This window comes from Branchiostoma lanceolatum, chromosome 19 (assembly GCF_035083965.1).
Source record: "Branchiostoma lanceolatum isolate klBraLanc5 chromosome 19, klBraLanc5.hap2, whole genome shotgun sequence".
Classification (NCBI taxonomy): domain Eukaryota; kingdom Metazoa; phylum Chordata; class Leptocardii; order Amphioxiformes; family Branchiostomatidae; genus Branchiostoma; species Branchiostoma lanceolatum.
The window spans coordinates 910,767-928,632 of NC_089740.1; the positions used below are offsets into that span (position 1 = coordinate 910,767).

The 17,866-nt window shown below is 41.2% G+C and overlaps 1 protein-coding gene across 1 annotated transcript in view; it reads left to right on the forward strand.

The window, feature by feature from the left end:
- LOC136425710 (WD repeat-containing protein 19-like) overlaps positions 1-17,866 on the forward strand; it is a 130,583-nt gene that overhangs the window by 22,144 nt on the left and 90,573 nt on the right. The window contains exons 9-12 of the mRNA XM_066414643.1: positions 1,508-1,589; positions 6,958-7,049; positions 7,177-7,420; positions 7,755-7,869. Coding sequence (XP_066270740.1) covers positions 1,508-1,589; positions 6,958-7,049; positions 7,177-7,420; positions 7,755-7,869 — 533 coding nt within the window. The remainder of the gene's footprint in view (positions 1-1,507; positions 1,590-6,957; positions 7,050-7,176; positions 7,421-7,754; positions 7,870-17,866) is intronic.

Sequence of the window (17,866 nt, forward strand, 5' to 3'; positions counted from 1 at the left end):
CAACTTGAGATCTCATAACAGGGCTCGAAATAGTGGGTGCATGTGCACCCTTGTGCACCCAAAATTGGAGCTGTGCACCTGATTTTTTGTAGGCCATAGGGTAAAAGTAGTATTGTACACTAGTATACAGAATATTATTGAAATGTAAGTATCAGAAAAAGCAATACAACCATTTGTTTTACTTTATTCTCTCTATATATGTATTACTTAGAATTACAGATTGAAGTTCTTAAGAGAGGCAGAAGCGTAAACTTTGAAATTATGCTTTGCTGACATTCAACTTTATTTTATGTGGTGCACCCAAAATTCATTCTGTGCACCTAATTTTTTGGTTGGGTGCACCAGTGCACCTATTTCCAAAAATGAATTTCGAGCCCTTCACAAAGTCCTACCCGTGCACATACATGTACCAAGACAATCCATCCAGGCATTCTTGAGTTCACATATACGTCCACGCACTGCAAACACTAACAAGTCGATCTCATGGTTGGTGTCTTTGATTTAGTACCGAGCCCTGTGGAACACTGAGATGTCAATTCAATGGTTGGCATCACCAATTCAATACGGATCCGGAGCCCTGGAAATACTAAGAACTCAAGCCAATTCGATTGTGTGCTTGAAAGTTCATTTGTGTTCACTTGGTAGAAGTCATTCTGAACCAAAGTTGCCTACAAAAAAATTGGACGTACTCAATTTTCTCCTTATTGACGTGACTGGACCTGATCAGTTGAAAATTTCAAAGTCCAATTTTCGTGTCGGCAGTTTTGTTTGATAATTCGGCTTTGATTCAGAATCAATTTGATTGTTGGCATCACCAAGTCAATACCTCTGCAAAGCTCCAGGTACACATTGTTCACATCACGACAGAAATTTCTTAGACCTCTACGAAGGCTCTCTTCATAATAATTAATGGTGTTTTGCGGACAATGAATACAAACACATTGTTCACATCATGAAAAAAGCTATACCTCTGTAGAGCTGTGTTGTAGAGCTATAGCTGCTCAAGACTTCCTCCAACTACATGTACATGTAATTAGAAATAGTTTAGTAGGAAGGTGAATAGAGAGAGAATAGAGTGACATCACTCTACCAAATGATACCCCTGCAGCTCTGTAGAGCTTCTTCTTGGAACTGCTGTGCTCCCATATTTTGGGATTACTAACAATTTTGCATGGTGTTAGTAACAAGTACAAATAAACATAGTAAAAATTTAGCAAACTCCAGTAAGTTATTAAATCTATTTGTACACCAACCACTTAGTTTTTTTGGCTGCATCTGTACACCAACCACTTAGTTTTGGGCTGCACCTTGTACAAGGAAGGTACAATGTAAATGAAATGTTCATGTCACTGCATGTTTGGCAATAGGAGCTGTACTAATCACCACCATGGAACTGTATCATTTAGTGCACTTCCAATGTAATTAAAGTGCTGAAAATTGCTTGCCTTGTAAGCTTCTGTTTCTGTAGCACATCTTTTATGAATTGGTTCTCTTGTACATTCTGTAGGTATGGAGATGGCTACATAATGATTGGATTCTCCCATGGATTCTTCATTGTCATCTCCACTCATATGAAAGAGATAGGTCAGGTAAGAAATATTGTGTTGCACCCAGTCTTTTATATCCATTTTTACAAGTCTCTCAAATCTCATGTCATAATGGCTCTTGACTTCCAATTATCTGTAATTATATAGGGAGGAAATATATTGTTTTTGCTGGCATGTTCTTCTTCTTAATCTGCCAAAATTATCTCAATCCATCTACATGTACATGTATGGTGGTGGCTCTATTAATACAGAAACTTTTTATTAATTAGTAATTCCCTTATGGCAAATGCTACCGGTGTCACTTTGGAGGTGTACAAAGTAAGAAGCTTGGTAGGTATATACAACGGAATGTGCATTATGCTATCGAGGACCATATTTGCATGATTTATGCAGAAACTTATTTCCCTTAGGCCACAGCAAGTAAATTTTATGGATAACATCCTCTGCAGACTCCAAATTTAGTGCGCGCCGGTGAAAAAAAAACAAGTTGGGCAAAAAACAACAAGATACATGTATCCACATTTTCAAACTTGAATATCATAAAGCATGAAAGAAGAATTGAAGAGATAAAACATGGTATTCCAACCAACAAGTCTTTTATCCCTAAAATCATTACAAATTTAGATTCGGGTTTGTATAGCATGAGACAAGAACGCAGATAAAGGTTTCCCTGTACACTGGCCACTGCGGCAGACTGACTGTGACTTCATAATGCTGGCTCTGCTCACTTTGTCTCACCTGTCTGCCTAAATTTCTGTGACTCAGAAATCACCCGTCTTTTTATTCTGTCTTCAACAGACGGACAGCTAGACAATGGTCTACTCATCAGATCAAACCGTATAACATTAGTTACTTTATCTGATCCTGTTATTGGATTTGTTAGTACTTCACTTCATTCAAGAAAAACACATCATATTAGACATTGTTGTTGATAATAATGGAACAGCAATTACAGACTACTTCCAATTACAAGTTTGGTATGAGGGCTGCACTGTGTCTTCCTGTAAGTCGGTGACGACGAGCAATCTTTATTAATATTACAGCTTGCATGCACAATAACTGTGCAACACATTTGTACCGATTTTTCACAATTCCTGCATGTGCAAATGCCTTTTTACGGCATCTAAAATGTTTTTGCAATAGAACTGACAGCCGTTTGAAACATATTGTGCCGTTTTAGGTATATTGACCATTGGCAAAGGGTAAAACATTTCTTGTTTTTTATTTGAAAATCAGGCAAAAATCAATGCCCATGCTGATTTCATCCATAAAATTTAGATGCTGTGCCCTTACCCCAAATGCTGGGGATGTCATATTGGAGGTATACATAGTTCTAAGTAAGGTGAATACAATGAATGTGTGTTATGCTAATTAGGACCTCATTTGCAAAATTCATGAAAAGCAGCAGACATGGTTTTGAATGGGCGAAGTAAAGGAACAGCAACAGAAGACGCTGATGACAATATCTTCAGGCGTACACATTTTTGCAATTTGACTGATCTGAGGAAGAATTGGAACAGATTGAGGAAAAAAGACATAGTAGGGTTGGTCAGTGGACCAATCGTAGGGAATTACTCTGGAGGAAGCGACCTCTGACCTCTGCTCGTGCCACCTTCATTCCTGCGATATCCGCCGTCCGTATGGCCAGGCTCGCCTCCCGCTTACGACCATCCTTGCCGTTTCTTTCAAGAACGCATAGAATTGATTCAATTTTCCAACACTGTACGTAAATGTTACACTGCAGTTTGTGTCGTAATCGCCAAGACTACAGTCTTTGGCCGTTGATGTCTTTGTACAACCAATAAGCCTCTACCACAGAGCAGATTCACAGATTAAAGACATCACATGCCCCAAACCGCGTAGCTCTCTCCTTGTATTGTCTATGTGTACGTAAGTGTAATTTTGAAATGACCATGACAAAGTCTTCAAAATGGGTCATCAAGATTTACAAACTGTAGCCCATGTGGGCTGGAACATGCAAATAAAGATCATGATTTTTAACCCTATGTTGTTCAGTTCAATCTGCCACTTCCATCTAAGGTCCTTTTTAGAAAAAAAAAAGCAATTGGTTCTCAACCAAAATGAATCCAGTAACAGTAACGGTTGTAATTTCCCGGTCCCCGGAACGAAATGGAACGAAATGGAACGAACTAAAACATGATTTTTTATAACATTATGAAACTAGAGTTCCATGACCTCATACCTTCGCCAAATGATTTTAACCTTTATGACTGACATATTCAGAGTGTTTCTCATCAATTATAAATCATACCAGTTGATTGTCTTAAAATATAACATGTCCAAAGTATGAGCTTAACAAATTATGAGCTTAACAAAGAAGGTTATGCTGATATTTTTCATAAACCATGCAAATGAGACCCTTATTAGCATAATTTGATTCAACGATGTTCACATTGACATAACTTCCCGATGCCACAAAAAAAGTATTAAATGTATGAAATCGCCGTCATTTGCCAGTGTGGAATTATAGAAGTTACTCATTAAGTATGCAAATTAGGCCCACATTTCCATATTTTCTATCAATCAACATTCCTCTCTTCCTCAGTTACAATTTGAATAGTCATATCATGGAACAAAGTGGATTTTTAAAGTTGCCTCATTAATTATGCAAATTAGAATCTGATTTGCATAATTATCATCCAATCATACTAAGCATCACACAAGCTATCTACATAACAAGAATCATGACCATCCATCAAGGCCATCTTGTTAAAGTATTTTCTCATTAATTATGCAAATGAGGTCTTTATTTGCATAGTTCATATCAATTAACATTTCTCTCTTCCTCAGTTACATATGTCACATGTTTCAGAGTCCTATCATGGAATTTGGCGGATGTATGAACTTTCCTCATTAATTATGCAAATTAGATACTGATTTGCATAAGAAGTATCTAATCACGTACATCATCACTCAATCCATCTACTCACCAAAAATCATTACCATCAATCAAGCCCTTCTTGAGTTATCCCCTTTCAAAGTCATACACAAAACCTGCTACTGCAGTTCCAAAAAAGCCGCTAGGGGCCCAAACCCATACCACTCACTTTCTGTCCAAAGATCTATCTACCACTCAAAAATCAGTTTCATAGCGTGTCCAGAACACGAGATATCAAAACAGGAAGTTCCTCTGCAGTACCATTAGAAGCCGCTAGGAGGCCCAAAATCTAATCACTTCTACATGTAGGTCTCACCAAGACCTACCCACCTAACGTAACATGACCTATTTACGTGCAGGAGTAGTTAACGTCCAGATTGGGTCATGTGCACATGTCGCGGTGTATTATGCCAAAGCCTGTTCTCATTGGAAACAAAGCATAAGTATGATCCTCAGCCATCTCTCTCTTTTATACAAAACATTTAAAGGGTTTACGTCCAGCAACATAACAGAATAAACTCCTGAACCAGTAACAACAAGTTGCACGGAAGCGTCATGCATGACGCATTTCATATGTAATTCGACACCGCGTATTCCATCATGTTTTTCTAACTTACACGATAGCTAGTATCTTTTAAACGTAGCTGACGATAAACCTTTCTTTGATATGCAGACTATCCATGGTGATTCGAGGTTTGAAACTCTTGCCAGTTTTAGGACGGTTTGATACAACCTAGCGACCCTCGCTCAGATGATACATTTTTGTACGGCATAACATCACAGCCATTCGTTTATCACGTGAACGCCACATGCTGCTGATTTCGGGGAGATTCACAATACAAAAATTGTTTTGTTCCATCGCGTCGGGCAAGCAGAGGGACAAACATAGTGACTTTACTGTCATTTGTCTGTAGACTACTTTCGACAGCTACTGTGCATTTTTTTTTCCGGTCTATGTTCTTCAAGCATAGCACTAGAAGGGAAAATACTGAGGTGGACGATAAATGGTAAGCCTAGCACAATTCTACACCATATACCGCAGTATAAATACATGCTCGCACGGCGTTAAACAGGCGGAGAAAAACTTACAGACCATGCATTTTCTTGTTAGATTAGAGCTGATATTTCTACCCATGGGTTAAACATTTGGCTCTGTCCACGCGGTTTTAGAATAAATAACGTTTTGAATAAATCGGACGTAAACTGGTCATGTTACGTTACCAAATATCAAGACAATCCATCCAAGCCTTCTTGAGTTATGGTGGTCAATTACAAACAAACAAACACACAGACATACAAACGCTACCCTCTGCATAACCTTCTCGGCGAAGGTAAAAATACCAGTAGATAGCGAAATATAAGGAACATTGTAACATTCACAGTAGACCGGAACAGGAAGCAAATACATAATATAACGTGTTTTATTTCTTGAATCTATTTGATAATATTAAATACAATGTTTTTTGCTGCGTTAGTGTGGCTAGATTCTTCCCTGAAAATGGGAGCGCCGCGTGCAAAGAGCTCGGCCGCTCTTCCTTGATTTTACCAACGATCTGCAAATGAACTGCTGCAAATAGCAGGGAAAACCAGCAAATGGAACTGAGTATCGAAGTAAGGACTAGATAATACAGAAGTTGGTGGTAACATTGCATCTCATAATCTAGTCCTTACTTCGATACTCAGTTCCGTTTGCTTGTTTTGCCTGCTATTTTCAGCAGTTCATTTGCAGATCGTTGGTAAACACAAAGGAAGAGCGGTGGATCTCTTTGCACGCGGCGCTCCAATTTTCTGGGAAGAATCTAGCCACACAAACGCGGCAAAACGTTGTATTTACTATTATCAAACAGATTCAAGAAATAAAACACGTTATGTATTTGCTTCCTGTCCCCTTCTACTTTGAATGTTACAATGTTCCTAATATTTCGCTATCTACTGGTATTTCATTTCATAATTATGTTACATTTGTTTTAGTTCGTTCCATTTCGTTCCATTATGCTTCATTTCATTCCATTTCGCACTTTCGGGGGACCCTTATTTCCATGTGCACATAGTCAGGTACATGTGCATTTATGTGCTTCTGAAGTTCTACACTGAGGCTCCCAAAGTACTGCAGATTGAAGTATTTTTTGTCCTTCTCTTTTTGTAACTCACAGCTGTTGGAACACATTGAAATATGTTGATATTGATTGTTTAATTGCCATATGCACATATCACTTTTACACATAAGCTAATGTTTCTTCAAAGTACGGTTAATTTTGAATTGATTAATAAGTAAATAAACTTACCATATGATTACATTATGTTGATTTATAGGAATATGCAACTACCTTAGTTTATACCTACATGTATGCATGTATGAGTCTTAAATATACATTCAAACTTGTCGTCATTCCCTTTTATTTGACTGTCTTTTAAATTCTTTGTTAAAATGAGGTTTAATTCATGTTTTGATTTGCAAAAACCAATCCTTCCAGTACCAACTCGAGCTCTCTTATTCCTTGCCTGATACAGGAACTGTTTCAGGCTCGAAACCACAAGGACTCACTGAACTACATCGCTGTGTCAGTGTCCCTGAACAAGGCTGCCTCTTGTGGGGACAACTGGTTAGTATCTGTACACGATGGTCCTCACAGTGTTGTTTTCTGTTTCCGGATGCAAATTGATGATGATGTTATGCGTTGACCAGTGTGTTGTTTTGAGGTCTATAGCAAGTTTGTTAATCTGTTCCAGTGTGAAGATCCATGACTTGTCTGAGCTGAAGGAAGTTTATGCCATCATAACAATGGAAGAAGAACAGAAAGGGCTGGACAAGCTGCAGTGGGCAGATGATGGTCAGTTGCTGGCAGTGTCTAGCCAGCGAGGAGGGCTGCATGTCTACCTGACCAAACTGCCCATGTTAAGTGATATCAATGGCACACGTGTAGCTTTCCTGACTTCACTCTTGGAGGTCACTATAACCAATGGATATGAACAGGTTAGAGTCCATTGTGTGCACTTGTGACTGGGCTGTTTCATAATGAAAGAAATATAATGATCTATTTTAAGGTTTGGGTACATCATGTAGATGCATCCAGACTGATGTGTAGGGATACGTAGATATCCAGTCCTATTTGGTTTTGGTCCGCTTTCCTATGATTCAAACATGATGGTAGTGACCTCTACATGTATATAAAGCAGGCACATAAGCTGAAAAGGATACTAGACAGATACCAGGCTATGATTACAACATAGCTGAATTTGGAAATGTTACATTTTAAGTTCCACAAAGTATATTTTTGTCTTGACAGTTTGTGTACATGTACATGTAGGAGCCCACAGTGTCCATCAGTATTGAGGTGGAACCTACGTTCCTTGCCCTTGGGCCGTACCACATGGCTGCTGGGATGAACAACCGGGCCTGGTTCTATGTACTAGGAGACAAAGGTGGGGACAATTCCTTTACTTCATCTCAGTAGGAACTTTCAACACTGTTGCAGCACTGTTACCGACAGTTTAAAGTTAGACGCTCTCTATTGTCAGCTAGAATTTAAGACAAAGCTGGAGTCAACTAAGGAGTTCTCAAGTCCGGCTATACATTTTTATGGCATTGTTGTCTTTCACTTAAAACAAATCGGTGTTTGACAGACATTTATTTTCAAAAATTTTTTAAAAGGCCACAACAATTGAATTTTATGGCTGACTTCAGTGCACGCATTGATTTTCGCCTGATTTTGGAAAAAACAAACAAGAATTTTGTTACCCTTTGGCAATGGTCAATATACCGAAAACGAGGCAATATGTTTCAAACATCTGTTGCGAAAACGTTCGAGATGCCATAAAAAGTCGGAATGGTGAAAAATTGGTACAAATGTGTTACAATTATTATTGTATGCAAGCTGTATGATTGCTCCTCGTCACCAACTTCAGGAGGACACAGTGCAATCCTCATACCACACTCGTAATTGGAATTGGTCTGTAATTGCTGTGTCATTATTATCAACAACTTGTAATCTGATGTGTTTTCTTGAATGAAGTGAAGTACTAACAAACCCAATAACAGGGTCAGATGAAGCAACTGATGTTGTGGAGGATGTATGACGCACAGAAATTAAGTCAGTCAGGATGGCAATAACGGAGAGAATTTCAGTTGAGACGAAGTGAGCAGAGCCAACATTATTTAGTCACAGTCAGTCTGCCTCAAGAGACTCATGTGTCCACTTAGCCTGGAAACCATACTATCGGGGGCTCCCCAATATCTCTACCATAACGGTGCTGGTGATGCCCGCCCGCCCAAACAGCTTAGTCCGCTCGGGGGTGGGTTTACGGCCTTAGATTGAATTAGTTCACCCCCTAAGGTGGCGGCAGAACTCTCTATAGCAGCTAAAGTAGACAGGCTGCGAAATTCTTTATGGCAGCTAAGTAGACAGGCTGACAGAAACAGTTCAATAAAGCAGACTGGGCCCGGTAAAACACTCCTAAGCCGACCCCTAGAGACTGGGACCAGGCTAGTGTCCACTGTACAGGAAACCTTGTCTCTGCTTTCTTGATGTGCTATACAAACCCGAATCTAAATTTAGAATGATTTTAATGTTGAAATCAGTGTGAGTTACTATTTTATTGAATACAGGGATAAAAGACTTGTTGGTTGTAATACCATGTTTTATTGCTTCAATTCTTCTTACATTCTTTATGGTGTACAAGTTTGAAAATGTGGATATCTTTTTGAATTTGCCCGCCTTGTTTTTTTTCGCCCGCTCACACTAACTTCGGAGTCTGCAAAGGATGTCATCCATAAATTTTAGTTGCCGTGGCCAAAGACCTTCACAATCATAACTAGAGTTTGGCGACCCCATACATGTACCTTCATGAAATATCTAGAGCTTCTGTAAATCTTATTCAAATGAATTGCACATTTCCATAATTTATGCATGATGATGTTCACTATTGAAGTCCAGTTATGGGAAACAACTTATGGAATTTCCTAATTTACTATGCAATTCATCAAACAATGAAAATCCACGAAACCATGCTTGAGTTATCCTCCTCCAAAGTTTAGACAAAAATGCTCACTGAAGTTCCATACAAGCCGCTAGGGGGCAAACTTACACAATTTCCTCAATGACCCACGAGCTATCCACCACTCAAAAATCACGACCATAGCACATCCAGAACTTGAACTTTGAAGTCCTGCTGAAGTACGGTTGGTAGCCGCTTGAGGCTACTTATCAAACTTTACCTTTGTTTTCTGGATCCCCACCAACCTACTAAATTTCATCACGATCCATCGAATGTCTATTGAGTTATACCGCCAACAAACAAACATGAAAGGTCCTCTGCAGCACCGAAGAGACTCGCCAGAATGCCCATCTTCAAACTTGACCATTGTCTACCCAACAGCAACTTACCTACCAAAAATCACCAACATCTACATGTCCATTGCATTAAGAGTTATATCGCTAACACCATCACTCCTCAAATCCAGACTAAATCTAGAGTTTGGGGATCCCATACCTTTGCCAAATGGTGTTACAGTCAAACCTGCCCAAGGCGACCACCCGGGGAACTGAGCAAAAACGGTCATGATGGACAGGGGGTCGCCATGAAGAGGATTCCACTCACAGCATGTTTCCAAGTCGAGATGTTCATCAGTACGTAGATGGGTGGAAAATTATGTGATTTTAGACAGCATGACCCCCAGCAGGTTCAATTCTAATAAAGGTCCTACAAAATCACATTTTCCGTTATCGTTGTAATGTTTGTATACCGTTACATCGTGTACAATTTTTCTTCATAATTTTGACTACAAAATAATGTCTGCCTCGATGATTTTGTAGCGCCCTCCCGCATTCACACGTTACGTTAAATAGCACACACACACACACGCACACACACACACATATAATCGAAGTCAAATCACTGGAAAACACCTGCTGACCCCAGCCTTTTTTGGGGCGCCAACAAAGTTTTCGATCTGACAACGGAACGGTGTGATTTCATCGCGCCGCGTCACACCGCCAAGCTCAGGACCGCATCGAAAGGTAAGTCAGTGCAGCAGAACGCACAGTGTCGGCGATTACAAGCAAGCAGCGCCCAATAAAGGACATAAAGCTTTGTGAGATTCATGGAAATAAAAAGAAAAGGAGAATGTTTTTAAAGTTTTCATCATTAACAAGAGTATTCTAAATGTTCATACAAAAAAGCGTCGTGATTTACAAAGGTCAGCGTTACGCCAATGCTAGTACCAAGATGGTGCGGGGACCAAGAAACAACATGTCTCGCCCGATGTTTTGCCCGCCGCGAAGTCAATTTTCGGCGGAATTTTGTAAGACACAGACAAAAATAGAAGAAATGGATAGTAATTTCTTTGAAATCTGACTCTTGACGCCATGCGCTACGTAATCGTTTTGAAAATTGAGTTTAAACCGAACCGAGCTTGCGGTAAACTATAAGATTATGATGGGCACAACAATATCAATATCGATATAAGGTATTCACAAAGATTTGTATTTACAATGTTTATACAGTAGAAGCCTCTTAATTGCACCTTGGATAAATGCACATTCCATTTAAATGCACCGAATCCCAAAATCCCAAACCGGTTCCCATTCACTGCATTGTTAGTGACTCTGCATATCTGCACGGCGCATTGTCGCCAATGCCGGATAAATGCACCAAAATGTTTCAAAAATCCTCGACAAGTGCCTAATATGTAGAGGCACAATACCCCCAATATGTCTAAAATTGTTTTCACTTACAAAGGAAGGTGGTCTCCATTGACAATCACGTTGATAGCAATTGTATGGGAGGTCCTGGGCTGGTCACGGGGCTTGTCGTCAGCATAAACACGCCTGCCAAAGGCGGCATTGGGTTTTGGCAGACTGCTGTACTCAATAAAGATTGGTCTCTATACCTGTACACTGTCTTATTACTGTGAATGTATTTAAGTTTGCGGAGATTTGATTTCGCGTTAAGGATGACATGGGGTGTTGTCGGCGGATTAAGGTTCGCGGCAGCGCTATTATTCTCATACTGCTGCTGGCGCTTACTGATTTTACTCACTATGTCCTGAGATGTCTTTCCTGAGAATTTGAAATTTACTGTTTTAATACATAAACGTGTCCCTAACAAGAGGTGGAATCTACGGTGATACCGCACTGTACCTGTATAACGAAAGCTTTCTAACATTTAAATGCGTGCTAACAAGTTCATACAGCACACCGAGGTTTATAAACTATTTACCTCCTGTATGATACAGTGTACTACAGGTCCAGCTGGGCAATTTCGCATAATTGCACCAGCCGGATAATTGCACCAAATACGCTGGCAAATGGGGTCTGCAGTTAAGCGGATTCTACTGTAGTGGGAACGTTTTCTTAAAACACTTCATGGAGGAATCAATGCTATTCCCTATATTTTTGTCCGTCAAGGTCTTAAAAACATTTCCGCGAAATCCGACAGCAAAATCCGATGTCACCACACGCTTGAAAAAATTATGAGTTGGTCGCCATAGGCGATAGGAAGCATTTTAGATACAGAAGTGAGCGGTAAATACATAATATAATGTGTCTTATTTCTTGAATCTATGTGATAATATTAAATACAATGTTGTTGACGCGTTTGTGTGACTAGATTCTTCCCTGAAAATGGAGGCGCCGCGTGCAAAGAGATCTGCCACTCTTCCTTGTGTACCAACGATCTGCAAATGAATTGCTACAAATAGCAGGGAATACAAGCAAACGGAAATGAGTATCGAAGTTAGGACCAGATTATACAGAATTTGGTGGTAACATTGCATCTCCAAGATGGCATGAGGCAAGCCTAATCTTATTATGTATACAGCTAGCGCGTTTGCGTGTTGTGTGAACCGTGAAATACATGTCCTGCTCGTTCACACCCTCCCTTTGTTTTGTCGTGAACAAGGAAGCAGAAATGTCTCCAGAGGACTCCACATCTGTGTTTGAATGGAGTGTGAAATGTGTGAAATTGGTGATGCAGCGCAATGAGTTTCATTTGCATATCATTAACGGAGGGGTCCATTCCTCGACAGGGGTCTGACTTTGAGCCGAACAATTGGTTGTACATGTATAAAAATCGTTGTTGCGGAGATATGCATATGCTACGTACTAGTTATGGACTAAAACCGTATGTAAATAACTGGAAAGTCGTAGTTTGATTCAACCTGTCGGTAGCACACCCACAGTTCCGTCGCGCTGGCAACAATGGCAGTTTATTTGTATGCGGGGCTCCATTTGGAGGCTCCCATTTGGGGGAGAAGAGTTCCGTCCTGCAACACGCAAACACGCTGTATGAATAATAAAATAACGCTTGCCTCATGCCTTCTTGGTGAATTATGAGATGCAATGTTACCACCAACTGTATATCATTGGTTTATTCATTTCAATTCACTTACAATACAATAAAATCGTACACTGCCATTCACTTCGCAGCCTTATGTCGGCTGAATTATGTGAAAACATGTTACAAACAATGACAATAAAACCATATACCATTACCCTAATAAAATTCTTCTAAAACTCTTTGTTAGACCAACTATATGGGATTATTTAAGAGGTGGGTATATAAGGTACGGTAATGATGCTTTTGTTGTATCTTTCAGTGGGCGCTGGCAATCGGCAAGTTTTGCTTGTTGTCTCGTTGTCCTCCCGCAGATCTCCCCCCTGGTTTGTGGCAGCCAGTGTCGGTAGATGGTAGACGTATAAATGTTCTTTGCAAACTTTCTACAAAGAGCGACTCTGCGTTCTTCAAGTGTCTGTATAGCTGTAACACCTCCAGAGCTGTCTTGTAGCTAGTGAACTCCTTGCCAAGGATGATTCTGGTGGCTCTTCTTTGTATGTTTTCGATCTTCTTTCTTTGCGTTGTTGTTAACCCCGGGTGCCATAATGGGGCGGCATATTCAAGTACAGGGCGCACAAAGGAAGTATATACAATAAGAAGATCTTCGGTGGGCAAATTGAATTGGCGCAGACGACAAAGCAAGTATAGTCTTTGGTTCCCCTTCTTGGTTGTTTCCGTGACATGAGAGTTCCACTTCAAGTCGGCCTGGAATGATACTCCGAGACACTTGGCCACACTAACCACTGCTAACTGGTGGCCGTCAATGTTAAGTGTAGGTGGCGGGGGAGGGTTGCGGGAGAAACAGACCTGCATAGTTTTGCACTTGTCAGGGTTGAGTTTCATCTTCTTGTCGATGGTCCAGCGGGACAGACTATCGAGATCGTCCTGAACACTAGATGGTTCAGATACAAGCCTGGATTCCATTAAGTTCAAATCATCAACAAAGGCCCACGACGGGGAACGTACAATGTCCGGTAGTTTGTTGACGTGAACGATAAACACAATGGGGCCGAGCTTGGTGCCCTGCACCAAACCACAGGTAATTAAGATGCTTTGTATGGGACAACGCCCCTCTGTATCTAGTCCTCTGACTCCTGCCTTCGTGGAAGTTAGAAATCCAAGGGATGATTTCTGGTCGGACACCCTGCTCCTGTAAGAGCTTTATCGCGACTGTTTGATCGACTAAGTCGAACGCCTTACTGAAGTCGGTTAAAATCCATGTGCTGCATGTCCCCCGCTTATCAGCGGACTTGTAGAGCTGATTTGCCAGGCTTACCAGGCAATGAGTGGTCGACCGACCCGTCAGGCATCCAAATTGACTTGGCGATATTGTGTGTTTAATGTCCTGAAGAACCCAGGAGGCAATAAACCCCTCACACACCTTAGCGACGAGGGAGGTTAAGGACACCGGCCGGAGCTGGTCAAGGCACGGTGGACGAGTCTTTGGCAGAGGAACTACGACCGCCTCTTTCCACTGCTGTGGTACTATTTCGCAGGCAAACTCCCGTAGCAACCTGCCGCCGATACCGTCTGGACCCGGAGACTTAGACGTTTTCACCTTCTTCAGTTCCTCATACATTTCCCAAGGCTGCACTGTGGGGGGAGGTGGTGAAGGAAGGAATGCCGGTAGCTCGGACAAGTCCAGGGGGGGTAACGATGTGGTAACATTCGAGAACTTGCAATTGATGATGTTTGCGATTTCATCGTTGTTTTCCGGGTTAACACCTTCAACTGGGACCGTCATGTCCTTGCGTTGGGTGCCGGGTAGGACCTTGAGCTCGCTGAACCATGCGCTTGGGTTTTCTGTTTTTAACTTTTTGATTCTTGTGTTGTAGAATTGTTTTCTTGCCCTCTTGATCGCGTACTGGACTTTATTGCGGAGTGAGCGCCATTCGACCCAGTTTTGTGCATTGAATGCTTGTTGACGAGCCTTGATTGCATATTTGATCTTCTGGGACATCCACGGTTTGTCCTGGGTGTAGGTTCTGATGACTTTGTAAGGAAAGTGTGTTTCAATTGCTTGATTCAATGTTCTGTAGAAGGCTGTAGTTTTGTTCTGTGTTCCCTGTACTTCCAACACTTCTTCCCACTGGTGCTTCGTTATCCATTGCCCAAAGGATCGGATGTTAGAGTCCGTCATTGATCGTATCTCTCGCTTGGTGGTCTTGTTCGTGACCAACTGATGCTTGGGCTTTAGTAAAACGATGTTGTGGTCGCCACGACCAAGGGGCGAGGTCGCAATGGGGGGATGGTAGAAGTCATTAAGGTTTGTCATAATGAGGTCTAAAGTTGCCTCGTATCTTGTTGGGACATTAGCTACTTGATGCAGACCGTTACCAGAACACACTGAAGATATGTCAACATGGTTAAAATCGCTTATTATAAAGTATCCTGCATTATCATATTGGGTTCTTAGCTTATCTACAGTTTCAATCAAGTGTTGTCGTAAGGTGTCTTCATAGGAGCACAGTGGTGGTGCGTACACTACACAGACAATAATGGAGGAGATCTTTCTCGGTAGGCGCCTTGGCCTTATCATAACCCACATACATTCTAACTCATCTGGTACAGTGACCGTCGTTATCTGACGTGCAGTAATACTCTCACTTACATATAATGCTACACCTCCGCCCCGTGTATCTCTGTATTTTGTAAATACAGTATAGCCATCTATCGACCAAAAATCAGGGGGAGCATCATTACTGAACCAAGTTTCTGTCACACCAGCAACTTCAACATTCTCACTTAACAACAACGAGTGGAACTCATCTAACTTGTTTACTAGAGAACGAGCATTGCATAGAAGTACAGATGGTGCAGTAATTTGGCATGATATATTGGGCTTAGCAGTAGAGTTCTGAGTGTTGTCAGGGGCAACTGGTACTACCTGCCTCGGTCTGTGTATGATGTTCACCGGTGTACGGAAAAGTTTGTTGTTGACGATGGGTAGAGCGTGAGGAAGGTATGTCGGCCGGTACGTGTTCTCGTATGCACCAGGAATGTTCATCTGGGCGCATAAACCGGTCAGTGGTCGTGATGTGGACACGTCATTTCCATCCGGTCCCGGGAGGAAATCACTGGCACCTGTACATATGGATGGCTTAAGCTGGTTGTGGAATTACGGGTTCATATTTACATATCAATGGTCTGTTCCCATTAACTGTACAAATCTTGCGTATAAAGTGTTGCCCAGCTTTCTTCGCTCTTGGTCTGCAACGTTGCTTCAAGATCCCAAGGTAACGGAGGTGATGTTTTATATCTGGACTGGCTCGAGCAGATGCTGCCTTCAATTCGCGCAGGTATTCCAGGGAGTACTTTAAAACAGCTCGTGACGTGGAAGCCATATTGGTAACCAGCCGAATGGTTTCCGTGTGCTGATATTTAAATCGGTGCAAACTCGAACAAATGGAGCTCACAGTTGAACAAAACTGGTCCACAGGGTCCCTGGAGACATCATACACACAGTCTGTTGCACACTTTAACTAAAAGCTTTAAAAACATTGAGTAAAACACACCGCTAACCAGAGCGAGTTTTGAGAGCGGCTGCCCCTAGAAGCGCCACCTAACTTTGGTCTGGTATAATCTGGGCCTAACTTCGATACTCAGTTCCGTTTGCTTGTTTTCCCATGCTATTTGCAGCACACAAGGAAGAGCGGTGGATCTCTTTGCACGCGGCGCCTCCATTTTCAGGGAAGAATCTAGCCACACAAACGCGTCAACAACATTGTATTTAATATTATCACATAGATTCAAGAAATAAAACATGTTATATTATGTATTTACCACTCACTTCTGTATTTTAGATGCTTCCTGTTCCGGTCTACTCCTCATATTTCGCTATTTACTGGTATTTCATTTCATAATGTTACATATGTTGTTTTAGTTCGTTCCATTTCGTTCCATTTCGTTCCATTTCGCACTTTCAGGGGACCCTTTTAAACAGATTACTGATCTGAGAAACCACTGGTTCCCACAGTACAGGGGTATCATGTTTCACATCAAAGGATAATTGTAGCAAAGTTGGTATGAATGTTAGTTCCCAGAAGGCTAAACTATATGTGTTGGGAGAGGAACTTTTTTTAATTAAGTAGATTATAAGTTACTCTTGTCTATAGGCTTCTATATTGTAATTAACTTCCTTACTTCCTTACTTATGACGCTTTACTGTATGTAACGTTGGGTAACATAAATTCGGGATTTTTCCGATAATGGTTGACTGAAATCAATCTAGCAGAACAATAAACCATCCTTTTTTTCTATTATTCTGTCAGTATCATGTACTATCTTTGCACTAATCATATATATGGTAGATTTTGTCTCTAGTCGTGCTGACACCATAATATTTCAACTTGAAACTACCGTCCGCCGCACGCACAATGACGGTGCTGTCGGACAGGGGGGCACATTAATTCGGGAGAGAAGATTCGTCTTGAATATCTTACCGCTAATCACATTTTATACAGCAGCTATTCGTTCCATCCTTGGCTTGAGGAGAGTGCTATGGATATAGACGTGTCCAAGTAAAAAAAAAAATACACGAAAAAACGGCCGTACCGCAGGCATCAGGCCTTCGGGAACAACCCGTGTGTTGAGTCGGTAGAACGTCACTCAAAGTTCACCCCCACCGTCATAGAAATTTGTACATTATTCATCGGGGCGTTAGCTGGATGCCGTAGAAATGGTAATACTACTATGTCCATGTGTTTCTGCTTGTGCTAAGAGCAAACTTTGAGGAAAATATCGCCATCAGTCCACTATCACACATAACATTTAGACAAAAAAGTGTTCCTCGCAAACGTTTGTCGTCTGCCCAACAGCAGGATTCTGGGTAACGAATATGGCGGCGGGAAAATTCACCGTAGTGCCGTAGCCATTGGTTGTAGCAACAAAGAGGCGTTTTGATGATTAATCACACTTGAGTCCAGTTGTAGGTTAGCAAAAGAGATTCTAATAAGTTGTATTGTAAATAATTGTGTTTAGCAGGAAGCGGATGTGACATTTGTCTTATAAACCAGCGAACAACTATGTACATATAATTCTCTCACGAAGCCCTCAGACTGTGACAATAAGGGACGGAGAGTTTTTG